This window comes from Littorina saxatilis, linkage group LG14, assembly GCF_037325665.1.
Source record: "Littorina saxatilis isolate snail1 linkage group LG14, US_GU_Lsax_2.0, whole genome shotgun sequence".
Lineage (NCBI taxonomy): Eukaryota > Metazoa > Mollusca > Gastropoda > Littorinimorpha > Littorinidae > Littorina > Littorina saxatilis.
This window is the reverse complement of record NC_090258.1, coordinates 17613802-17640437: the sequence shown is the minus strand read 5'-3', so window position 1 is coordinate 17640437 and position 26636 is coordinate 17613802. Positions and strand designations below refer to the sequence as shown.

At 46.3% G+C, this 26636-nt stretch overlaps 1 protein-coding gene and 1 non-coding gene across 2 annotated transcripts; both read left to right on the top strand.

Annotated features, from left to right (window-relative positions):
• Positions 1-26636, top strand: LOC138947257 (solute carrier family 35 member B1-like). The gene is made up of 7 exons (XM_070318697.1): positions 1-324; positions 757-854; positions 2755-2879; positions 9048-9242; positions 22454-22580; positions 24879-24985; positions 25716-26636. The coding sequence occupies exons 1-7, from the start codon at positions 122-124 to the stop codon at positions 25926-25928; spliced, it is 1068 nt and encodes a 355-aa protein (XP_070174798.1). The 5' UTR covers positions 1-121; the 3' UTR covers positions 25929-26636.
• LOC138947889 (5S ribosomal RNA) lies at positions 12369-12487 on the top strand. The gene has a single exon (XR_011449857.1). It is a non-coding gene; the product is annotated as a 5S ribosomal RNA (ribosomal RNA).

Sequence of the window (26636 nt, the reverse complement as noted above, 5' to 3'; positions counted from 1 at the left end):
TAAACCAATCAAACGACACCTTCCTCCATAATAGAACTCCCACGGAAGCAAGCATGTGTCGCCAAACTTTACTTCACAGACCGATCATTTCCCTGTCGCGAGAAGTTTCAATGTATGTGGAATGAATGCGCCCGACGCGAGGGAGAGTCCGCAAATGAAATCTACACAAGTGGGACAGGAAGTGAGCGTTATCTTTCCGCATGGGAATGCTGACGTATCATTGAGCAGAAAGATGGCCGAGCCCGGTGGAAATCGAATGCTGATCCTGTGTTTTTTGGGCATTTTTGGCTGCTATTTTGTGTATGGACTGCTTCAAGAAACTATGTGAGTGACAAGTTTGGTCAGGCATTCGAGACGGTCAAATTTTTGCTTTACGTAATCGGATTATTGGAGGTTTGTCGGACAGTGTTTCCACTCGTCACTTTCGATATGGATAGTATCGTCTGCAACGCATGGTGACATTCTGACAGCGACAGCTTCATGGTTATGAATATTGTGAAACAGTGCACTAAGAGACAAAATCGTGTTTTATTTTCTTCTTAAATCAGTAACAGATAGAACCAGAGGAGTTAAGCAGGTGATCAGTTTGCACGTTAGGATCCTACAAATTTATGAGAATATGACCAAAAGCATAAAAGTGAAAGTGAAAAAGCACAGTGCAGAACTCGTCTTAGTTAAATTTATTTTCTTTGAACAGCCGGATATTTGTGTCAGTGTGTGTGTGTATAACATTTTTTCCTTTTTTCTTTTTTTCAGAACCAAAGCTAAATATGGTGACAAAGGGGAGAAATTTCACTACACGCTATCTCTTGTCTTCATACAGTGTATTATCAATGCCCTTGTCGCAAAATTTGGTAAGTGATGGATTAGAGCTATCGGTATCAAGCAGCAGGGTTCGGTTTACTAGTGCACATTGCGCCGTTGGCACATACAATCTGAAAATGTCCCATTATAATTCACTTCAGCATGTCAAAGGGCGCACTTACGTGACTTAGCTTACATACCACTGCACCACCCTTTGCACATTTCACGTCACAGTTCAGCGTTCGAAATGAGCAAAGGAAAGCGCGGCTGAGCCGAGTCCGTACACATGCAGTGATTGGCTGTAGTGCATTTACGCAGCCAATCTGGCAAACTATTTTTTTTCGCTCACATACTTGTTTTTATGAACACGCCAACCGAGCATCCATCGATTGTAGGAAACATAAGGCCACACCATGAAATAATGCCTCAAAGAAAAAGACTTTTGTGGTGTCATGAAAAAATTTCTTGTCAGCTGACGTTGACAAAAAAAGAAGAAAATAATGGATATTAAAGCGGTGAACAACAGAGTTCGGCTGTTAACAATTTGGGGAAAACTTTGAAAAAAGTGAACGTCCCTAAACACTGACTGAAACATTACCCTTGGTTCTACAATAAAGGACATGTTTAGTAATGTTATTGTCTAAAACTTCAAAACGCCAACGCACTGCGCTGGCTGTAGGTTCTAACAATGTTTGAACCACTAAGGTCAATTAGCATACACCTGACCTCCAGCGAAATAGCTAGGACGCATCAAATGTCTCAAAGAGGGCTAAAACTTGAAGCAAGGTACAAAAGCAAATTTCCACAAGAAGGATCAGACATTCAGTGTGGCTTTAAAGGCACTTTGTTGTTTGCTCTGCAAAGAAAATCTGCTGATTTTGTTATTACATGTATGTTTGCTGATGCAAGCATCTGCTAACCTATGTGGACGCCTAATGCTGAACATTTAAAATGTAAGCAAGTGTTTCTGACATCAAAGCACACACACTCACACACAAACACCACGATAACATGATGATACAGTTGGACATTCTCATATGGCACACTATTGCTCCATTTTGGCTCTTTGGACAAAAACACTGCTGCCCAACATGCCAACGGGCATAACGGGCAGTAAATAAATAAGTAAGGACATAACGGGCAGTAATAAGTAAGGACAAAAACATGTCCAAGCCACCTAAGCCTGCTTGGTTTTTCTTGCCTTTGACTATGTCCTATTGGAATTCGGTTGAGGGGGACGAAAGTCCCATTCTCTTTTTCTTCCAGGTTGAACCTTGAAGCAGCGATAGAAATATAATTATGTTACCAAATGTTAGCTTTGGTAACAGTTTTCACTCAATTAAAACCATAAACCTTTTTTTCTTTTAATTGAACAAATGACAAGCGATTTTTATACACTTTTAAGACCTCCAAAAATCTGAGAAAATCAGTTCTTAAAAAGGAGGGTGTCTTAAAATGGGGGTACATTTACACTTACAGAGGTTCTGATTCTGAACAGAAAGTCTGAGAAAACAAGGTCTTAAAAAGGGGTCTTAAAATAAATGGGGGGTTCAACTGTACACTGGAACAGGGTACTTCAGACAGTTATTATGGCAGACACTGATCTTGTTCATCTCATATTCAGAATGGTTGCTGTTTTATTGGCATTGTTTGTGTGTGTGTGTGTTTTAATAGTACATGTACTGTACATGTAATTTTAAATTTGTTTTTAGTTGTGCTAAACATGAGCTTTGCTGGGGTGTGGGTTGGGAGTGTTATCATTTACTTACAATTTACTGCACTACTGGCATGGCAGGCACATGTTCAGCGGAATAGTTCAGATGTATCTGGAGGGTGTGTGAGTAAAAATGTTGATATTCTGTCTTTTTATACTCTTTCTTGTTTGTTTTGCACTCTTTGCTGTTGAATCTGTAAAGTGACCCATATCATAATTTGTGTTTGCACTTTTAGGTATGACTGCAACCAAAGAACATGACCACACGCCTCGACGACTGTATGCCCTCTGTTCCTTGTCATATCTGGGAGCTATGTTGGCTAGCAACCACTCGCTTCAACACGTTTCCTATCCTACACAGGTAAGCCAGATTCTTTCTTCCTCTCTGTCTTGTAAACACAAAGACAAGTCATGCATGCATACATTACAGACACACACACTTATCCACACAGAACAGGTACTCTCAGCACACATTGACCGACATACAGAAACACATTGACCGACATACAAACACATTGACCGACATACAGAAACACATTGACTGACATACAGAAACACATTAACAGACATACACACACAGAGACAAACACATTTTTTCTCTCCCTGTCTCTCGGTCTCATGTACAATCACGTTAGCATGGTACACAGGCAGGCCTGATTTGTCTTGATTGCTGTGTTCTTAACACTGTGTTCCGTGTGAGGTACTCTCTGCCAGGCTGCCACCAGCTAAAAATAACCGGCAGTACCACTCTCCTCCTGCCGATTTACCCTTTCCTTCCTCCAACCCCTTCCGCCCACACTGGCGCCTGAAATATATATAGGGCCAGACCTGCACTCTTCTTTGTCTGCAGCGCTAGCGTGCGTGGCCCCAGCTCTCTGTTATGCTGTGTTGATAACCTGGATGCCGCGAGCAGAGAGATAGCAGTCGAGCAGAGAGATAGCAGTCGTTCTGTGTGGTGGCCACAGAGATATTGCCTATTTGGGAACTGATGTTTTTAGTGTGTTTAGTTGTATTTATTGCGATGCATGCCACAATTCACAAGACAGAAGAAAGGATACATGAGAGAATTAGAAAAAGTGTGTCCCCCCCCCCCCCCCCAAGTATATAATTATGCGACTCTTTGCACTCTGAAAAAAAATGTGCATGCTGCATTTAATGAAACACCTTGAAACAACGCAGTAAACAAAACATCCTAAATGTGCCACAATAAAAGAACACAAAATAATGAAAGATAAAGACAAAGGTAATCCCCAAGTACATAATACATATACAACACTTTACGAAATATATACAAACAGTAGAGTATATACAGTCGTATATTTACATACATATTATGCCAAGGACTACTAGTAGAAGTCATTGATGGTGCGCATGTAAAATTTGTTTTGCGTTTATATAAGTATATAATTCAAAATAGTGTAGATAATGTCAGTAACATATAAGAAAGAAAACTGTTCATGTTACAGTGTTAGCTGCATGTGAATAAAACAAAAAAGCTTACCTCACGGCCCTCCTATACAAGTCTCACAAACTTGTATATATAATATACCACAGGAGAAAAAAAAACGTAGCTCGCGCGCGCTCACCCAAATCCGCGCGAAGTGCCACATGATATTATACCCCGACAACACATAGGCGGATAATACATGTATGTCAATAGTATGAAACAAAACATGCCACAATTTTCCAGACAGAAGAAAGGGTAAATGAGAGAATTAGAAAAAGTGTTTGCTCCTCAAGTATATAATTATGCCACTCTTTACACTCTGAAAAACATGTGCATGTTGCATTTAAAGAAACAGGAACGGCACAGTATGTAAGACGGCAGAAGACAACACAGTAAACAAAACATCCTAAATGTGCCACAAAAAAAGAACACTAATTAATGTCGTATTTAAAAACATATTATAGGCATGCGTATGGTGCGCATGTGAAATTTGTTTTGCGTTTATATAATTCAAAATAGTGCAATTAATGCCTGTAATATAAAAGAAAGAAAAAACGGTCTTTCAATACATGTTCATGCAAATTGTTAGCTGCATGTGAAGAAAACAAAAAGCCTACCTGACCCTGCAACTGTTGGTCAGTAATCCAATAGCAGCACACAAGTCGATTTGAAAGTTTTTCAACACAGTTTTTCACTCGTATTGTTCTCACAAACTTGTATATATATACCACAGGAAAGAAAACTCGTCGATCCGACGACAATTTAACGTTTGTTTCATTATCGCAAACAAAACAGAACAGACAAAACGAAACAAAACAACACAACAACAGTTGGGGTTGTTATTTCTCTGAGATGCTGAAGGAAAAAAAAGATGACGTGCATTGTAATGGAATAGAGTGGGTGTAATTTCAAACTAAACGGTTCAAATGTGAGTGTAAACACACTCTTTACGTGGGATCACATTCCCTCACACGCATATGAACACACACACACACACACACACACACACACACACACACACACACACACACACACACACACACACACACTATGTACATTTTTAGAAAGAAAAACAAAACAAAAACACAATGTACATTGTTAGAAGAAGAAAAAAAACAATATGTACAATTTTAGAAGAAAAACAAACAACAAAAAACAATGTTTTAGAGCTGTTATTGTGTCAATATGCTAAAGGCCTCAATGACTTTTTATCATTCTTGTTTAGGATTTTGTTTTTGGCGGGGTGTCAAGCAGCATCGGTGAGGTCTTAATTTGTTGCTCTTTCATTAACTGGCAAAGTTGCTGTCCCTTGTTTTTCATGCCCCAAACTCTCCTTTTCAAATTGTTGACGTCAGAATGTATTTTTTCGCCGCCCTGTTCACCCATCAAACCAAGCCCCATCCCCCACCTGTCCATAAACTCTACACAATGTGCTTCAAGTATGTGCTGCTTTGGGATGACATTAACGTTGTCAAGGCACACGTTACCTCTGTAGAACTCCATGTATTCAGAAATAGCTACTTGGATGCCAGGAAGGTCATCTTTCCCAACTGGTTTTGTGTGTGACACAAGCCTGTGCACACTGGAGTAAAGACTGTTCAAACGGGTGTGTTTGTCTTTGATTTGACCTGCAAGGGTGTGCACGCCATAATCATCTGTCAGGATAAATGCCCTTCTTTCTACGCTGTCTGCTACGGCAGTAATCACTTCATCTTTAATGTATTTGTTGCAGTGATTCCCATTGAAGCTACCACCAAAAAAGGCCTGAGGTGTTATGCTATGCTTATTCAAAATCTCAGTAACCCCTGCAACTGTTGGTCCTTCAGATCTGTCGAAGACTGGAAACGTTTTCAGATTAAGTTTCCCTTTTTCTCGGAGATTATACATTTTTCTGACACACCTTCTGAATGCTTCGGTAGTGTTGTCAATCACCACCAAACGCTCTTCACTCAGTTTTATTTTAGAAAGGGCATCTGCTATTTGCTTGTCAAGCTGGTGACACTCATTTGCAAGAAGATCGTGGTGTTTGTTCACAACACCAAGGAGCAAATGAAGGTAAGGCGGCGCTACATGACTCACTTTGACGTCCCATATTGGAGCACGAATGACGTTGTAGTGGTCTTTGGCATGTTTTTTGTCACTGCCAGATTCTTGGTACCCTATGAGGTCTTCTTTCATGTTTCTTAACGTTCTTTTGGGGGCTTTTTCTCTTGGACTCCATTGCATTTGCGTTTTGGAAGTCTTGCACCAAAGACATGGATAACTACTCTGGGCTCCTGACAGTCCATACATTTTTGACTGGAAATCATAATCCCCAAACATAAACACTCGCAGCCTTTTTCCTTTCCACATCATGCCGTTGACAGCACTAACTCCCTCTTTAATAGTGCTGCCTAAAATCTTTTCAAGGTTTTCAGCACAATCTTTGGCTTCAGTCATCACAACCAACTTTGAGTTCGCATTTGGATTGTGGAGATTTGCTACTTCAAGAACAACTTTAAAACTCCCCCCTCCATGGTCACCCCCGATTTTAACCCAAATTTCATTTTCTGGCAAGGTGTTGTTATGCCATGTTAGCATGTTCTTCTTGTCGTACTGGTCTAAGAGATCAGTTACAAACTTGGGCCAGCTGACAATAGAAGACACGGGAATGCCCCTAACTTCCTCTTTCTTTGTCGCTTTGTTGATGCATGAGAGACGTAATGTGTAAACTTCTATTTTCCCACAAAGCACTCCCTCCTGAAATTCCCTCTCCTTTTTCTCACACTCCATTTTTATTCCCATTGCCTTGTTTAATTTTCGCAACTGCCTTTGTTTTGCCCAGCTAAGTGACAGTTTTGCTCTAATTTGAGCTGCTGATTTTGAAGAGACGCGTGCCTGTCCCAACCCAGCTGTTTTCAGAATGTCATCCCTTTTGCGCTTTGTAGTGTGCTTGAGTTCAGTGCTTTGTTGTTTTATTATGTCAGCTTCCGTGGAACCGGAAATTTCTTTTCTCAAGTTGGCAATTTCCTTTGCTCTTCTCTTCCTCATTGGAGTAGAAACTAGCGCTGATGACTTTTTCGCTCTCACAATTTTCTTTAGGACAAGTGGCTGTGCTTTTGTCTTACATATCAACGTCTTCTTGTCATCTGACTGTGCCAGTTTCACCCTAACTAAGCCAGTTAAATACTCTTCCTCTTTTTTTGTCAAAGGTGCTTGCAACTGTTCTATTGGGCGGAGTTGGGTTTGTGGTTTGTTTTTTGACAAAACAGTGTTAGTATCTGTTGCTTTCTGTGACTGAGATACAGACTTTGCTACAGGTGTGTTATCGTTTGATTCTGCTGGGGCTTGGGTTTGAAATGATGTTGAAGCAGCTGACACGAGTGTGTCATTGTTAGTACTTGCATCACTCTGACTCTGAGTCGTACCCTTGCGAGATGTCAGCAGGTCAAACAGACGTTTTTTGACGACACGGCTTGCGGTTTTTGTTTCAGGTGTTGAAGAACACTGTGGCTGAAAGGTTTCAACAATAGAATTGCTTGTACAGGCATCAGTACTGTCAACACATGAGCTTTTCCTTTGCGGGCTAGCAGCTTTTTCACTGGCTTTTCTTGGTTTCTTACGACTACCAGCCATTTGTTCGGCAAACGTTCTACACACACTACAGTCAGCTACTTCCACTTTGGAGTTGTATTGTGTCCACAACACCTTTGTTTTTTCAAGGTTATTATTCATTGCTTTTGACACACCTTGAGTTGGAATGTTAGTTTTTTTTAGTTGGCTGAGACGAGCAGAGCATGATGTACATACTGTACTTGAGAAAGTGGTGCCATTGGCTTCTTCAGAAACGTGAATACCGTGAAACTGAAACAACACTGATGCGTAGCTTTTGCAATGCCTAATGGTATGATGTTTGTCCTTCGCTGCCTTTGATCTTCTGCCACACGTTCTGCACATAGCATTTAGCCTAAATATGTGGAGATCTTCCGTATGTTGCACTGCCGCCATTCTTAACTGAGACACCTTAAATCAATAAATAGAGTGACTACAAATTAAAAGAAAATGACACAAATAAACAAGCAAAACCATGTACACACATACAGACAGGCAAGAACATAAGCACAACTACAGTCACAACATTAATTTAAGAATAAACACGTCACATGCTTAAGAACAAAAAAGAAGGGAAAACACAAAACAAAACAAACAAGATGAAATGCACGACAGTCAACAGAGCTGCATATAATAGCCTACTGTAGCGAGTGCCTGTTCCGAGAACCTGCGCGTGGGTTAATTCACAAAACTTACCGCACAAAACTGCTCCAGAAATCATACACAAACACCTGTATAGCGAAACTTGTTTTCACTCTATCACACAGTTAAGACTAAGTACTTACGGACGGCAAAATAAAAACACAGTCGGTGGCTGTTATCAGTATTCAGTGTGATTATAAACTGATATACAACGCGCAAATTCTGTTTCTTTTAACAGGAACAAAGAACAAGGCATGAGTGCCAGTGATATTAGTATTACCACAAAATCTAACAAAACGAGTCGAATGGCTAAACTCTAGTTTGCACCAACACAATGCCTGTATATTCAAGTAACAAAATATACAAGATGAACATAATCCCAAGCGTAAGTCACTGAAACGATCCCTTTTTCACACCAAGAATCACGTATTTTTTCAAACAGGCGCCATGCCACACATGCTCCAGAGAAGCCTTTGTCTGCTAGAGACAGCGCGCGAAAGGGAATAGGTCACGGGGCGCGCGCGCGGCACGCTATAGTAAGCCGAGCCAGCTCTAAGAACAGTTCAGCTGAAAGTGCAAATCCCGCGACCAAATGGAACAGTGTGTTAACAGTAACACACACACACATACACCAGGGGTGTACTTTAACTTTTTTGGCAACCGGCCAGTGGGGCTGGTAAGTCAGTAATTTAAACCACTGTAAACAGACGATGTAGTGTGAGGAACAGTGATCGACACACATGTGCGCACGCAGTGACGCACACACACATGTAAATTAAATACACAGGTTAACACACACATAGACACAACTTTGGGAGTGACATTATTTGGTCAACTTGGCTGTTTCAGGTTCTAGGCAAGTCCATCAAACCCATTCCAGTGATGGTGCTGGGGGTGCTGTTTGCTGGCAAGCGCTACCCGATCGCCAAGTACTTGTTTGTGCTGATGATCGTGATGGGGGTGGCGCTCTTCATGTACAAGGACCAGCCATCCAACCCAAAGCAGGCGGATACTCATGTCATGGGCACTGGGGAAGTCTTACTGGTAAGTCCATTTGAACCATTAAGTTTATTTATCGTGCTTTATTTACGACAGTGGAACCCCCTACTCCCCTCCTCCCCAATATAAGACTTCCTCCCTTTTAAGACCCAGTTTTCTCAGATTTTCCGTAAAAAGTACATTTTAAGGGGCTTATTGTCCGTTATTGGACATGAATTGGTTTATACGATTCGAGTTTTTACGCCCTCACGGCTTTTGATGTATGCGTGTTTAGGTGGTATCAGCCATCTGCACTTATGGTAGAATGACCAAGATCTTTAACGTGCCATTGTGGTGACACGGGGGTGGGAGATGGATACCGTCTCTGGGTCTGCACATAAAGTTGACCCGTGTCCGTCCCGGCCCGGATTCGAACCAGCGACCTTTCGATCACAAGTCCAGTGCTCTACCACCTGAGCTACCCGGGCCCCCGAGATTTTCCGTTCATAAGCTCTGTATATATAAAAAATTATATATACCCCCATTTTTAGGCTCCCAGTTCCCACCATTTTAAGACTCCATTTTTTTTAGGTTATTGGGTGTCTACAAAGGGGATCCCAGCCACCTCAGGTCAATAACAACATTTTCAGCTTTTTATTCATGTTTTGTTTGATTTATTATCTATTTACTTGTTTATATATATTCCTTTGTTTGGTTTGGTTTAAGATTTGTCCAATGTGGCTTGTGGGAATAGCACGGTACTTTAGAATTAGAGGGAATGAGTTACGGCTCATTTTCAATCTTTTGTTTGATTTCATTTTTTTTCAGCTGTCATTCCCAAGGTTAGTCTATCTGTTCTGACATGAGCCACACATGAAGTAGCCTGAAACAAAATGAGCTGAAACGGGGAAACTCTTTGTTCAGTGGAAAGTAGCCATAAACACCATAAATTGAAATGGTTGTCTATTCCTTTTTCTTTGAATATTCTAGGCATAGCTTGTGATTTTGAGTCACAGTGCAGTAACATTGAATTAAGCTGAAACGGGGAAAGTCTTTGTTCAGTGGAAAGAACGCAAAAACACCATGAATTGAAATGGCAGCAATTTCTTTTTCTTTGAATAATCTAGGCATTGTTTGTGATTTTGAGTCACAGTGCAGTAACATTGAATAAGCCAGAGTTAGAGCTTGCTTTTCTGAAGTATGTCGTAAGAGGCGACTAACGGATTCTGTTTCTCCTTTTACCCTTGTTAAGTGTTTCTTGTATAGAATATAGTCAATGTTTGTAAAGATTTTAGTCAAGCAGTATGTAAGAAATGTTAAGTCCTTTGTACTGGAAACTTGCATTCTCCCAGTAAGGTAATATATTGTACTACGTTGCAAGCCCCTGGAGCAATTTTTTGATTAGTGCTTTTGTGAACAAGAAACAAGTGGCTCTATCCCATCTCCCCCCTTTCCCCGTCGCGATATAACCTTGAACGGTTGAAAACGACGTTAAACACCAAATAAAGAAGTAATTGGACCCAGCACAGCAGTTCCCTTCATTAGTGAGCTATAAAACACTAAGCTTCAGGCCACCCTTGCCTGGACACCAGTAATATTTATTGAAAATGCTTGCAGGAGATAGATGCCTGTATTGATCTTCATAGGGCCAGGGGTTCTTAATCTTTACACTTAATTTGTGAAGGCAGCGGTGCAATACAGAGTATTTTAGTTAATGATCACTGGCAAACAAGGTAAATTTATATGAATCTGGTGGCGTAGAACAGGGCTTATTGCATTTTTTCACATTAGAAAAATTCACGAACGAGCAAAAAGATGAACAGCCTGCCCTGGCCATGGAGCAAGAAGATGAACAGCCTGCCCTGGCCATGGAGCAAGAAGATGAACAACCTGCCCTGGCCATGGAGCAAGAAGATGAACAGCCTGACCTGGCCATGGAGCAAGAAGATGAACAACCTGCCCTGGCCATGGAGCAAGAAGATGAACAACCTGCCCTGGCCATGGAGCAAAAAGATGAACAGCCTGCCCTGGCCATGGAGCAAGAAGATGAACAGCCTGCCCTGGCCATGGAGCAAGAAGATGAACAGCCTGACCTGGCCATGGAGCAAGAAGATGAACAGCCTGACCTGGCCATGGAGCAAGAAGATGAACAGCCTGACCTGGCCATGGAGCAAGAAGAGAATGAGTTCATTTAATTCTAAGGTCAATATAACACTTACCTCGACAGTACTATTCTTGCACATTATCTATTATAGGCCGAAAAAATTGGACAAAACGCTGAGTGGGTACAATTATCTCCCATAACCATGCGCCACCGTGGATCCCAAGCACTGTCCGAGTGCTTCCCCCTTACAGGATGTAGGTGGCGCGTCCTCTTCCTTTTTTCGCGCGTGTCAGACCGGCTGTGTTTCTGCTACGCTCCCGGATTATTTTGGACTAAGAGGCTTCTTTTCTGTGTGGACTATCACCTGTTGGATTATTGTGTGTTATTCCACTTCTGGCTTGAGGCTACGTTGTGTTTCCTTCAACTTGTGCCTCCGTTTTTGTGTGGCGGACTCGGCGTGCCTCCCGTCCTACTTCGTGGTGACCGGTCGTCTGCTTCTCGTTTCGCCGCATTCACTTGAGTATTGACCTAAATTTTCTTTGAATTTTGTTAATTCTCGGTCTTTAAGGGTACGTACAGGGCGAGGTAGGATGTCTCGTCCTGTTTTGGGCTCTGGTTCTACGGAACCAGAGTCTGCCGGGGGCAACCCTTCTCCGGGCGCCCAGCGTCATGTTTTACGCACGGAGAAGGGGATCTTTCGGCGCTCCGACTCTCCCTCCCCAAACGCTTTGCGTTTGCGGCGAGGGAGGGCGGAGAAAGCCTGTTTGAGCAAGCTCAATGCGAGCTTGCTCAAACAGGCTGGGCTTGAGCCTGGGACTTCGGGCGGGGCTGCGCCGTCGAAGGTTCGGGGAAGGTCGAGGGGAAAGAAAAAGCTTCTTTCTCCTTCTCCTTCAGTGGAACAGGCTTCCCCCCCTTCGACGCCGTTGTCCGGCCCTCAGTCTCAGGCTTCAGCTCCTCCCGGTTTCAAGCCTGGGGGGAAGGTTTCCTTCTCCTCCCTGGCTCGAATCCGGGGGCAGGTCGATTCCCAACCCTCTTTGGGGGTTGGTGAATCCGATCTAGGGGCTACGGGAGAGACTCAGGTTTTGACAGCCAACGGCCATACCACGTTGAAAACACCGGTTCTCGTCCGACCACCGAAGTTAAGCAACGTCGGGCCCGGTTAGTACTTGGATGGGTGACCGCCTGGGAACACCGGGTGCAGTTGGCATTAAAATCTTCCTTTTCCGGTGCCTCTCCTGTGCCCTCCTCGGTTTCCACCGCTGTGGAAGCCAGGAGGGACACGGGTCCTCCTCTGAACTCCCTCGCTGGGTCGTCTGCTGCTGTTTCGACAGTAGTTTCGGCCTCCTGGGGGGGGGGGGGGAGATCGGAGGAGATGACGGGGTCTCTGAATTCCCTCCCCGCTGGGGTTGGGATGCGAATTGACCCCGTTCAGGGCGGTCCTGTGGGGGCAGGGGTTTCAGGCTTCGTGCCTACGACCACTGCTACTACGGTTCCCTCTGACGTCCGTGTGACTGGTGGCTGTCCCTCTTGATAAGACGCTCCGGCCGACTAGTTACTGGACGTGGAGGTGTTCGACAGAACGTGGTACTTCTGTCGAATGGTCAGGGCGACGGGAACATTGTTTCTGTTGCTCAGACCGACACCTCCGACCGGACCGTCTTGACCCCACGCCATTCCTTAGCGTCTGGTGTTCGGGTGACGGATGGTCCGGACCAAGGGTCCGGAACGTTCCAGGCTTACGGGTCGGGATCGAACCGGACCCACGGGTCCCGACTGGACTTGACCTCCGGGTTTGGTCCGGACGGGACCCATGGTACGGGACCGTACCGGACCTTAGGGTCCGGTGCGGGACAGTACCTCTGGCCCTTGCCGGACCCCCGGACCTACGGGTCCGGATGGTACGGTACGGGACCAGTGGTTCGGTCGGGACCGGACCACCCGACCACCTCTGTTGGTCTGGGTGGTCTGGCACCGAACCGGAACACACCGGACCACCGGACCTACGGGTCCGGATGGTACGGTACGGGACCAGTGGTTCGGTCGGGACCGGACCACCCGACCACCTCTGTTGGTCTGGGTGGTCTGGCACCGAACCGGAACACACCGGACCACCGGACCTACGGGTCCGGATGGTACGGTACGGGACCAGTGGTTCGGTCGGGACCGGACCACCCGACCACCTCTGTTGGTCTGGGTGGTCTGGCACCGAACCGGAACACACCGGACCACCGGACCTACGGGTCCGGATGGTACGGTACCGGACCAGTGGTCCGGTCGGGGCCGGACCACTCGACCACCTCTGTTGGTCCGGGTGGTCTGGCACCGAACCGGACCATGCCGGACCTACGGGTCCGGATGGTACGGTATGTCCACGTCCGACCGAGCCACCCGAACACTTCTGTGGGTACGGATGGTTCGGTACCGAACGGGACCTCCGGATGCTACGGGACCGGACCGAACCTACGGGTTCGGATGGTCCGGTACCGGACCAGTGGTCCGGTCCGAACCGGACCACCCGACCACCTCTGTTGGTCCGGATGGTCTGTCACCGAACCGGACCATACCGGACCACCGGACCTACGGGTCCGGATGGTACGGTAGGTCCACGTCCGGACTGAACCACCCGAACACTTCTGTGGGTACGGATGGTTCGGGACCGGACCACAGGACCGGAACACCGGACCACCCTATCGGATCGGTCCGGACCACCCGACCACCTCTGTTGGTCCGGATGGTCTGGCACCGAACCGGACCTACAGGTCCGGATGGTACGGTATGTCCACGTCCGGACCGAGCCACCCGAACACTTCTGTGGGTACGGGTGGTTCGGTGCCGAACGGGACCTCCGGATGGTGCGGGACCGGACCGGACCTACGGGTCCAGATGGTCCGGTACTGGACCGGTGGTCCGGTCCGGACCGGACCACCCGACCACCTTTGTTGGTCCGGATGGTCTGGCACCAAACCGGACCATACCGGACCACCGGACTTACGGGTCCGGATGGTGCGGTGTGTCCACGTCCGGACCGAACCACCCGAACACTTCTGTGGGTACGGATGGTTCGGTGCCGAACGGGACCTCCGGATGGTACGGGACCGGACCGGAACACCGGACCGGAACACCGGACCGGAACACCGGACCACCCTACCGGACCGGTCCAGACCACCCGACCACCTCTGTTGGTCCGGATGGTCTGGCACCGAACCGGACCTACGGGTCCGGATGGTACGGTACGTCCACGCCCGGACCGAGCCACCCGAACACTTCTGTGCGTACGGATGGTTACGGTGCCGAACAGGACCTCCGGATGGTACCGGACCTACGGGTCCGGATGGCCCGGTGCCGGACCACCCGACCACCTCTGTTGGTCTGGATGGTCTGGCACCGAACCGGACCATACCGGACCACGGGTCCGGATGGTACGGTATGTCCACGTCCGGACCTAACCACCCGAACACTTCTGTGGGTACGATGGTTCGGTGCCGAACGGGACCTCCGGATGGTCCGGCACCGGACCGGAACACCGGACCACCCTACCGGACCGGATCGGCTCCCCCGACCGGACCGGACCATTTCTTTTCTGATCAGACCCGATGGGTTCCTGTTCAGTCTATAAATGGCGGGGGTTCGTTGGCTGGGCTGACCCAACAGTCGCAGGGTTGTTGTTTTTCTCCCCCTTCGGCTGCTGGAGACGTTTCGTCTTTGGGGCAGGGGTCTTCGCGGCCTCTTGCTTCTGTGGGCGTTTCTTCACAGCCTGCTTCATCGCTTTCGGCTCTTCCCCCTCAAGCTCCCTACACTCCTGCTTTTGAGGAGTTGTCGGGAAGTGAAGAGGAGAGTGAGTTGGAGGACGATAGGGAGGAGGATCAGGGTCGCCCTGAGGTTAACACTGATCCTCTACCCTTGCCGGTTTCTGATGGAACTTCCGAAGCTATGCTTCGTACTTTCCAACAGTACATGACAGACATCACGCGGCGTCTTGACGTCACGGATGCCTCTCTTAAGCGTCTGTCGTCTAGTGTTGACACACAGGACCTGGACCCGGGGTCTGAGGACGAGAGGCAGGAGGCTCGTCCTCGCACAGCTAGAAGGACGTTTGAACAGTTTCAGGACGTCCTTCCCTGAGACGCCCTCTCGTCCTTTGAGTCCGCTTCGGCCCGGGCGCGGGAGGCTCACGCCGCGTCTGCCGGCGGCTCGTTTTATGAACGATCCGTCCGCCGGCAATTCGCGTTCCACCCTAGTCTTAGTGCCACGGTGGAAGCGGCAGCACATAGCCTGAGGAGTACAGATTCACGTGCAAACGCGACCTATGTTCCTCGGGAGGACGCGGGTTCAGTGCCATGCTTTCCTTCGGGAGGCGCACCTCCACTGTTTCCTCGTGTCCAATCTGTTTCGTCCCTCCCTTTTCCCTTTGACTCTCGAACTCTCCCTTTCCAGACTTCGAGTGTTTAGGGTGGGGCTGACGGTGATGTGTTCGTTGGGGGGGTGCCTTCGGTCAAGAAGGTGGAACTGAGCTCTGCTTCGTTCCACAATCTTGAGGCCACCGTTTCTTCCACAGTCGAGGCCCAATCACAGGCCTTGACATGGATGAGCACGCTGTCCACACTGTTGGACCCTCCCGATCGGGCAGAGTCCGATTCCACTCGGGTCCTTTACACGGTTCGAGTGGATCGGGCTTTGCATACCGTGCGATCGTGCGTGACGTATGCGGCAGAATTGGCCATTGGAACACGGGTCCACTTTTTTGGCCCTGTTCCGTGATCATTTTCTGCCTACTTCTATAGTGCCTCCGGATATGAGGAAGAGTCTGAGGAACACGTTTCCTCAGCCTTCTTCCCTCTTTCATCCGGACACTGTTCGTTCTGTGGTGGAGTCCACACGCCAGAGGAACACTGATTCTCTGATGGTTGGCCTCGCTGCTTCGGCGACGGCGGCGGGGAGTAAGAGAAGTGCTACAGTCACCTCCAGCTCCCAGCCTCAGAAGAAGAAGAAGAAGAAGAAGCCAGTTTCACTGCCTCCTTCTTCCTCCTCTTAGGCGCCTGTTGCGTTCCCAAGCAAGACGAAGGGTGCTCAGACAGGTAAGGGGAAGCAGCACCACCAGGGGGGGTGGTCGCAAGCCTGCGCCTGCCCGCCAGCAGAATTTTCAGTGAGTCCCGGCCCTACGTTGACGCCCCCTCAAGTTGCCCCTCTTTCGTCCGTCGGTTCCCTTTTTCGGGCCCGCGGCATGTGGGGCAGACTGGTCTCCAACCAGTTTTTCTTGAGGGTGGTGTGGTCGGGGTTTTCTCTACCGCTGTCGTCACAACCTCCATTGTCCGCTCTACCCTGGACGTTCCCCCCTCCTCGAGACCCTGCCAGATGGCAGGCTCTTCAGGACGAGGTGAACTCGTTGGTCGAGAAGAAGGCGGTCTACCCCCTTTCTCAGCCTTCTCCGGGGTTCTGCTCCCGCCTGTTCACCGTCCCCAAAAAGGACGGCCGGTTCAGGCCGGTGTTGGACCTCTCCACCTTGAACTTGTACCTTCACAGGTGCAAGTTCAAGATGAAAACCCCTTCGTCGGTCCGGTTGGCCATCCGGCCAAACGATTGGGCCATGTTTGGGACCTCCAGGATGCTTACTTCCACATCCTGGTGGCCCCGGGGTACCGACATCTGCTCCGGTTCGTTTGGGAGGGCACAGTGTTCGAGTTTCGGGCCCTCCCATTCGGCCTGTCCTTGGCCCCTCTGATTTTCAACGGGGACAACAACACCACATGCTTAGCTTACCTTCGCCACCAGGGGGGCACCAATTCTCGGTCCCTCTCCCTGTTGGCGGAGGAGATTCTGCTCTGGTGCCAGACCAATCAGGTCCGGATGTCAGTCCAGTTCGTTCCGGGGAAACTGAACGCCCTGGCCGACATTCTCAGTCGGGGCGATCAGGTTCTCTCCACAGAATGGACCATCGCTCACAACGTTCTACAGCGTCTGTGGGCAAGGTGGGACCGTCCTCTGATCGATCGGTTCGCAACTCGATTCAGCGCTCGGCTTCCCAGGTACGTCAGCCCCTTTCGAGACATGAATGCGTTCCACTTGGACGCATTCACTCTCTTGTGGAGGCTCCTCGATGCTTACGCCTATCCCCCGACATCTCTGATTCCGAGGGTGCTGGCAAAATATCTGCAGGAACGACCAAGACTGATTTTGGTCGCGCCTTACTGGCCAACAGCTCCGTGGTTTCCAGATCTTCGCGGTCTCACCCACGTAGACCCTCTACCTCTGGATCTGGACGGGGGAGGTCTGCTCCAGCCTCGATCATGCCTCCCTCATCCACGTCCAGAGAGTCTGTGCTTGACCGCATGGCTCTTGTGCGCTCCAAACTGCTTGCACTAGGATTGCACAAGAGTTCAGTAGAGTTTTCCTTGAAGGCTAAGAGGCGATCAACTAATCAGCTCTACGACTTACGCTGGAGAGCTTGGGCCACCTTCGCCTTGTCCAAGGGGATAAAGCCGCTTTATCCCTCAACACAGGACTTGGCCAACTTCCTGGTGGAAGTGTATCTAAAGAAGAGTCTTTCTTCTAAGACTCTTCTTGGATACAGATCTGCCATCGCTTCCACGATTGCGGCCGCTACTGGTCGCAGACCTGAACACTTGATCAGGTCCTCCCTCATCGCTAATGTCCTTTCGGGTATTAGCAATGCAGCGGTGTCTAAACCTCGGGTTTCATTTCCCAAGGGGGATGTCTTTCTGGTCCTCAAACTCCTGCGTAGCAATGAGTTTGAACCCCTGGCAGGCATCAGTATCAAGTTGCTGATTTTTAAGACTAATTGTTCCTCATCGCTTTAGCCACTTGCCGTAGACTCAGTGGTATTCAAGCTTTGAGTGGCCTGGACTTTGACGTTGAGTTCACCACACAGCAGTGGTTGCCAGCATGGTCACGTCAGTCTAAGGTATGTTTCTTGGGTATATTTTCTTTTACGGTAGTACTGTTCGAAAATTGCCTGGGTATCTTAATCCTTGGATTTAAGTGATTTTGATTAAGGAGTTTAATACTCTACATATCACCCTCACACCACTCTGGTATTCTGTGCAAGAATAGTACTGTCGAGGTAAGTGTTATATTGACTGTAAGGCTTCTTTTTAAGCCTACTGTCTATATGATACTTACCGAGACAGTACTATTAGAGTTTCCCTCCCGCCTCCCCTCTTGATATGTTATTGGCTTTTTGAGGGTCTGCAGCTCATAAAGAAAGAGGACGCGCCACCTACATCCTGTAAGGGGGAAGCACTCGGACAGTGCTTGGGATCCACGGTGGCGCATGGTTATGGGAGATAATTGTACCCACTCAGCGTTTTGTCCAATTTTTTCGGCCTATAATAGATAATGTGCAAGAATAGTACTGTCTCGGTAAGTATCATATAGACAGTAGGCTTAAAAAGAAGCCTTACATTTGGTGTCAAACTAGAAAAGCTGTGCATGACAAATAAGCACACAACAACAACAAAAACTTACACCCCCCACGTATCAACCCCCTTCACGAAATATCCTAACAACAACTATCACCAATTGGAGCAACACATGCATAAAGAACCCAACAGATTTTACCTTATGTGCCCTTTCTATAAAAAAAAAAACACAAAAAAACAAGTGACTTACATTTTGGGGCACTAGGTCAATCTGTCGTTTTCGTGCACTTTACTTGGAGGTCATTAATATTGAGGTCATTATTGGAGGTAAAATTCTTCAAATGCTTATTTACGACCGACACGTTGTAATGATTAGACACAACCTGATCGCAATCGTGAGCAACACATGCACACTCATGAAAAAACACTGATGTTAGGTATATGTGTCAAACCCTGCGCTTAAAGTTCCACTTTTTTTTCCAGCCCAGGGGCATGGTATCTGGAGAGACAATGGTTCAAATGCTTATTGACGACCCTCACATTGTATTGATTAGAAATAGATTAAAGAGGCTCAGGCCTGGAGTCAAAGAGAGCAAATCTAAAAGGAGCATTGCTGCTTTGCTGCTGCACCATTTCCTTCAAAGTTTTAGTAAATATGTTCAATACACGTACAATACAGTAATACTTTGTTGTCTCAAACAGGACCAAATATAAAAGAATTAACATGTATTTAACATATCACAATACATATTAAAACCACTTTGAATACTGTACAGTTCTACCACAGATAAGCATCTTTATTATTTACCTCAGCTTCTACAAAGCAACTGATTTAATTTCATCTCACCAGGTCAATGATAATTTATCATTTAACATTTAAAATGAACACACACACACACACACACACACACACACACACACACACACACACACACACACACACACACTGACACAGAGACAGATACATCTTATGATAAATCTTAATCAGATGCGGCAGAGATTTGAGAAACAAAGGCTTGTTGCACGTCAATAATTTATGATGATCAACATTTAAACAAGCAAAGACTTCTTTTAAAAAAAAATTCAAACAATGTAAAAGAACAGTATATTAAACAAGAACTTCTATTCATTCCTGTGTGGTAAAATTCTATGACTGTATCTGATTATCTGAGATTTTCAGAGGCCTCAAAGGGGGGGGGGGGGGGGGTGTTGGGGTTGGGGTTCCTCTGTTGTTGCTTGCTGTGATTGACCGCACATGTTTCTTTCAAGGCGCATCTGTTGAACCTTTATCCGACCACCACGCCTATTGTGTTGCTTTCTTCCTTAACCCTTGTCTGTTGCTGAATTGCGTTTCATGGCCGGATAACATCTGTTCCACATCGACACCATTTAATCTGAAAACTATTAAACAATGAAGTGGAAATAGGAGGTATTCAGCAGCATTATATTTCAATATAGAAATTGATCCCATTGATCCAAATCAGTTATGACAAAACCAAGATGCTTGCTTGTAGATGTATGATAGATTCGCTCGGCTTCCTGACGAGTGGCCGAAAACTGATTCTATGAAGATATGCTTTGTGTGAATATTTGTTTGTCTGTTCACTTAAAAGACTGTTGGGTCGAAATATCTGTGAATGTATTGTTTTGTCAATAACAAACGTTCCAACAACCTACCTTTCTTGTTTTTTGATTATGATGTGTGAGAAACAAATATTTAGCAACATGAAAACAAAATTGGCACGTAAGTCAATATTTTGCGCAGTTGCATGCAAAGTTCAGTGTAAAAAAACCACTGAGGATTGAATGGAAGTATATTTATTTCTGCTCACGTTTATGCGGCTGTATGCACATTATATTACTATTTTGTCCCCTAACTGAGAGATGCTGCTAATGCCCTGTACAATGTGAGGACCTGCCAATGAGACGAAACATCCCAATAAACATCTATACCTTATGTTGTCCCTTTGTTTATTGTCTTTACCAAGGTATACCTGTCGTGAAAGGCCACCTGCAGTGTAGGGACACATTGGCCTGGTCTCAAGGGTGTCCTTTCATCCCAGGTACCACTGGCAACAGTTGTCCTGGAATATCTTTTGGCATGAGCAGTGGATGTTGCGCTGAAATTTATTTCAATTCCTAAGGCCCCCCCGAAAAAGTTGTATGTTTCTGGTCACCCGACTCTACCTAGTTTTTTTCCCGCCGACCCTAGACTTTTTTTTTATTGCATTTGTAAAAAGAAAAGAAAAAAAGCGTCAAAATGAAAGTAACAGACGGCAGACGACACAAGGGGGATAACCCTGCATCCCTTTTGTCTCATTTGTTTTGTAATGTGTTGTCTTTCTCTTTGTATAGTAAGTCCAGTCTCTTTGCGTCACTGCATAGTTATTTTCTACCCTGACCAAAAAAACAAAACAACAAAACAAAACAAAAATCCCTACCTACCCACCCTATTTTTTTTTAGCCATGTTACCAGAAACATACAACTTTTTTTTTTGGTGCCTAATCAAATGAGGCAGAGCGCTATTTTAAGATCTGGAAAAAAACAAAGGGACATGAGTGCTCTAAATAGATTGGTTCCACATAAGTCTCACTTAGTAGTAAATTAAGTACTAGTGGTATGCATTAAGAGCGCTTATATCTCTTTTATTCTCAGGTCTTAGGGTTGTTTCATTTGCTAAAAACTTTGCTGTCGGTGCTTCATCAGAGCTGCCGAACTCCTTCACGGTGCAGGTGAAGGTGATGCCTCAGACTGCTAAACTTCAGAAAAATCCCGAATCTCTGATAGTGATAGCCATTCCAGCAAATTTGCTGATGATAATAAATCCCAGCAACACCTGTGGGTGTGAACAATGTGTTTTGATGATGGCGTGCGTGTTTTTCCAGCTGATCTCTCTGATGCTGGATGGGTTGACTGGGTGTAAACAATGTGTTTTGATGATGGCGTGCGTGTTTTTCCAGCTGATCTCTCTGATGCTGGATGGGTTGACTGGGTGTAAACAATGTGTTTTGATGATGGCGTGCGTGTTTTTCCAGCTGATCTCTCTGATGCTGGATGGGTTGACTGGGTGTAAACAATGTGTTTTGATGATGCCGTGCGTGTTTTTCCAGCTGATCTCTCTGATGCTGGATGGGTTGACTGGGTGTAAACAATGTGTTTTGATGATGCCGTGCATGTTTTCCAGCTGATCTCTCTGATGCTGGATGGGTTGACTGGGTGTAAACAATGTGTTTTGATGATGCCGTACATGTTTTCCAGCTGATCTCTCTGATGCTGGATGGGTTGACTGGGTGTAAACAATGTGTTTCGATGATGCCGTGCATGTTTTCCAGCTGATCTCTCTGATCCTGGATGGGTTGACTGGGTACCGGGTGTAAACAATGTGTTTCGATGATGCCGTGCATGATTTTCCAGCTGGTCTCTCTGATGCTGGATGGGTTGACAGGGTGTAAACAATGTGTTTTGATGATGCCGTGCGTGTTTTTCCAGCTGATCTCTCTGATGCTGGATGGGTTGACTGGGTACCGGGTGTAAACAATGTGTTTCGATGATGCCGTGCATGATTTTCCAGCTGGTCTCTCTGATGCTGGATGGGTTGACAGGGTGTAAACAATGTGTTTTGATGATGCCGTGCGTGTTTTTCCAGCTGATCTCTCTGATGCTGGATGGGTTGACTGGGTGTAAACAATGTGTTTTGATGATGCCGTGCATGATTTTCCAGCTGATCTCTCTGATGCTGGATGGGTTGACTGGGTGTAAACAATGTGTTTTGATGATGCCGTGCATGATTTTCCAGCTGATCTCCCTGATGCTTGATGGGTTGACTGGGGCCAGTCAGGACAAAATGAGAAGTGAACACAAGACAGGCGCCAACAGCATGATGTTCTCTGTCAACTTCTGGTCCATACTCTGGCTGGCCATCGGTAAGTTGCATTCCTTTGTGTGTGTTCTTAAAAATATAATGTTCAAAGATTTCTTTCTCAATTATGTCTGTGCCTGTCTTACAATGATACTTCTGTTATAAAACCCTCCAATTTCAGGAATTATGTATTTTCACCATCTGCCGAATTTCCAGCATTTTCCGAGATATTTCTTGATATCACCAGATTGCACCCTTCTGCCCCTGATGTTTCAGCCCATGAATCTTTGTGTCAATGTTGTTTTGTTAATTGGTTATCACAAATAGTTTGGCAGTATTAATAGAGGATGGATTTGGGTTGATTTCTCATCTCCGTCCCTTTGCTTATTGTTCTTGCTGTAGCTTTTTAGGTACAGTGGAACCCCCCTTTTAAGACACCCCCCAATTTAAGACTCCCTCCCTTTTAAGACCCTGCTTTCTTAGACTTTGTATTTATAAGCTCTGTAAATTTACCCCCATTCTAACCCCCCGCGGGTTAGGGGGAAGAATTTACCCGATGCTCCCCAGCATGTCGTAAGAGGCGACTAACGGATTCTGTTTCTCTTTTTACCCTTGTTAAGTGTTTCTTGTATAGAACATAGTCAATGTTTGTAAAGATTTTAGTCAAGCAGTATGTAAGAAATGTTAAGTCCTTTGTACTGGAAACTTGCATTCTCCCAGTAAGATAATATATTGTACTACGTTGCAAGCCCCTGGAGCAATTTTTTGATTAGTGCTTTTGTGAACAAGAAACAATTAACAAGTGGCTCTAATCCCATCTCCCCCCTTTCCCCGTCGCGATATAACCTTCGTGGTTGAAAACGACGTAAAACACCAAATAAAGAAAGAAAGAGATTTATAACCTGTGTAAATGTACCCCCATTCTAAGACTCCCTTCTTTTTAGGCCCTCAATTTCTCAGATTGTTTGAGGTCTTATTTTGTTTGTTTGTTCATGGGCTGAAACTCCCACGGCTTTTACGTGTATGACCGTTTTTACCCCGCCATTTAGGCAGCCATACGCCGCTTTCGGAGGAAGCATGCTGGGTATTTTCGTGTTTCTATAACCCACCGAACTCTGACATGGATTACAGGATCTTTTTCGTGCGCACTTGGTCTTGTGCTTGCGCGTGTACACACGGGGGGTGTTCGGACACCGAGGAGAGTCTGCACACAAAGTTGACTCTGAGAAATAAATCTCTCGCCGAACGTGGGGACGAACTCACGCTGACAGCGGCCAACTGGATACAAATCCAGCGCGCTACCGACTGAGCTACATCCCCGCCCTGACTGAGCTACATCCCCGCCCTGACTGAGCTCCATCCCCGCCCTGACTGAGCTACATCCCCGCCCTGACTGAGCTACATCCCCGCCCTGACTGAGCTACATCCCCGCCCTTACTGAGCTACATCCCCACCCTGACTGAGCTACATCCCCGCCCTGACTGAGCTACATCCCCGCCCTGACTGAGCTACATCCCCGCCCTGACTGAGCTACATCCCCGCCCTGACTGAGCTACATCCCCGCCCTGACTGAGCTACATCCCTGCCCTGACTGAGCTACATCCCCGCCCTGACTGAGCTACATCACCGCCCTGACTGAGCTACATCCCCGCCCTGACTGAGCTACATCCCCGCCCTCCCCCATTTTAAGACTCCCTCCTTTTTAGGCCCTCAATTTCTCAGATTGTTTGAGGTCTTAAAAGGGGGGGTTCCACTGTACGCGATGAACCTGTAGAATTGATCAGTCCTTCCGTCACCATGCAGTGTGTTTCTAGCCTAGTGTGTGTGTGTATGTGCCTTATTTTATGTACAGTGGTACCTGTTATATGAGGGCCTTCTGATGAGAAGGCACATGCCAAGAGAGGACACTGACTTTTGTCCCTGTGTTTATTATCTTGACCAAAATATACCTGTCCCAATGCAGGGACACTTTTCATTTAATCCGAGTGTCGTTTAATCACAGGTACGGCTGTACTTATGATTATTGTGATAGCTAATAGGCAGGGCTAACACCTTACCGGTTCACGCCGGAAATCCGGTTTTTGAAAGCTTTTAAAAACGGATCATCCGGTTTCTTAAAGTAAAACTTTTTTTTTTAGTTTGGAGGGTTGATGGAGGCAGAAGGTGTATTATTTTATCATTTATTAACATACATTTTGGTACCAGGAGAGGCTGTTCTTTGTCCCTGCCGCCGTGGACCCTGGCCTTTCCGGTTTTTCACTTTTTGGGGGTGTTAGCCCCAAATAGGTGTACCATATTCATGTTAGTGCTCACACTTTTCACAGTGAATGTTGTGATCTCACTGTTTTTTGTTTTCTTTCAGGGTTGGTGATAACCGGAGAGATTTTCCAGTTTATACCATTCATGATGCGCTATCCTTATGTCCTGGTCAACATGTTCTTGTTCAGCATCTGTAGTGCTGCCGGTCAGGTAAGTACCTGTGTGTGTGGATGTGTTTGTTTGTGTGTGACAAGGAGAGAGAAAGACTCTAGTCTTTTAAAGCATCGTGCAGTGAATTAACTCTTGCATGCAACTGTTAATGTGTGTTTTAGTTTGTGTGTGTGTTAAGACCACCTGTTTCAAGACAACACACACTCCCCCCCCCCCCCCCCCCCCCCCCCCCCCTTTTCTTTTAACTCATTGTCTCCCAGGTACGGATATATCCGCACTCATATGGCTCTCTCTGACCAGGTACGGATATATTTGCTCAGACTGTTAGCTTCAGTCGTTTCCTGTAACGTCCATCTAACGCCTGCACTCCAGGGTGTTGATACACAGTCACTACAATTCTGAGTGACCTGCTGCAGCACAGCTGGTCTCGGCTAAAAAAAAAAACTTGGTCAACATAGGTGGGGTAGAAAGTGTTAAGACCCAAGCTTTCCAGGTTTCCTGGTAATAACATGTGTAAATTTACCTCGCATGTTCAGATTCCCTCCCATCTAAGACCCGTCTTTCTCAGATTTGTTGAGCTCCCTAAAAAGGGCCAGGCCTTTTTCACTTTCACTGTTGTCATACATTTTTTGAAAGCATCTTCTTCTTCTTGGCGTTCGCTGGCGCTTCACGTTCAGTCCGGCTCGGGAGATGAACGTTTTTGAAAGCATAAGTTTTAAGATGAAACATTCTCAAACGTAACCCTCGTACCGTTCTACTCTTGTCACAGATGTTCATCTTCAAGACGGTAACGACCTTCGGCCCTCTGACGTGCTCCATCTTCACCACGACACGCAAGTTTTTCACCATCCTGTGCTCTATAGCCTGGTTCGGCCACCCCATGTCCTCGCGGCAGTGGACTGGCACCATCCTCGTCTTCATTGGACTCGTACTGGACAACATGTACGGGAAAGCCGTCAAGATGCCGGTTGAGGCGAGGTGATAAGACAGTGCAAAAAAAAAACCCAGCTAAAACACTGTCAGGGTGTTAAGGCTATACATGTATTAACTTAAAAGAGTTATATCATCTGCCTGTGGAGGTGCTTCTTTTAGCATCATTACAGTGGTACCTGCGATGAAAAGACACCCTTTAGAACCAGCCAAAAGAGTCCATGCATTGCAGGTGGTCTTTAATTTTAGGTTTATTTTTTTGTCAAAATAAGGGTGTCCTTTGTTGGTGGTGGGGGAGGGGGTGTCCTCTCATGAGAGGGGCCTCACATCGCAGGTACCATTAAACCCTAGGACAGAAAAGGTCAAACAGCCAGTTTCATGTGTTTGAATACTCCCTGCGGGTTAGGGGGAAGAATTTACCCGATGCTCCCCAGCATGTCGTAAGAGGCGACTAACGGATTCTGTTTCTCCTTTTACCCTTGTTAAGTGTTTCTTGTATAGAATATAGTCAATTTTTGTAAAGATTTTAGTCAAGCAGTATGTAAGAAATGTTAAGTCCTTTGTACTGGAAACTTGCATTCTCCCAGTAAGGTAATATATTGTACTACGTTGCAAGCCCCTGGAGCAAATTTTTGATTAGTGCTTTTGTGAACAAGAAACAATTGACAAGTGGCTCTATCCCATCTCCCCCCTTTTCCCGTCGCGATATAACCTTCGTGGTTGAAAACGACGTTAAACACCAAATAAAGAAAGAAAGAAA

Excerpts from the sequence above, each read along its gene's own strand:
- LOC138947257 (XM_070318697.1), top strand. The coding sequence starts at position 122 with ATGAATGCGCCCGACGCGAGGGAGAGTCCGCAAATGAAATCTACACAA. Across the intron at positions 325-756 it reads GGACTGCTTCAAGAAACTAT|AACCAAAGCTAAATATGGTG; the intron begins GTGAGTGACAAG and ends TCTTTTTTTCAG. Across the intron at positions 22,581-24,878 it reads CATACTCTGGCTGGCCATCG|GGTTGGTGATAACCGGAGAG; the intron begins GTAAGTTGCATT and ends GTTTTCTTTCAG.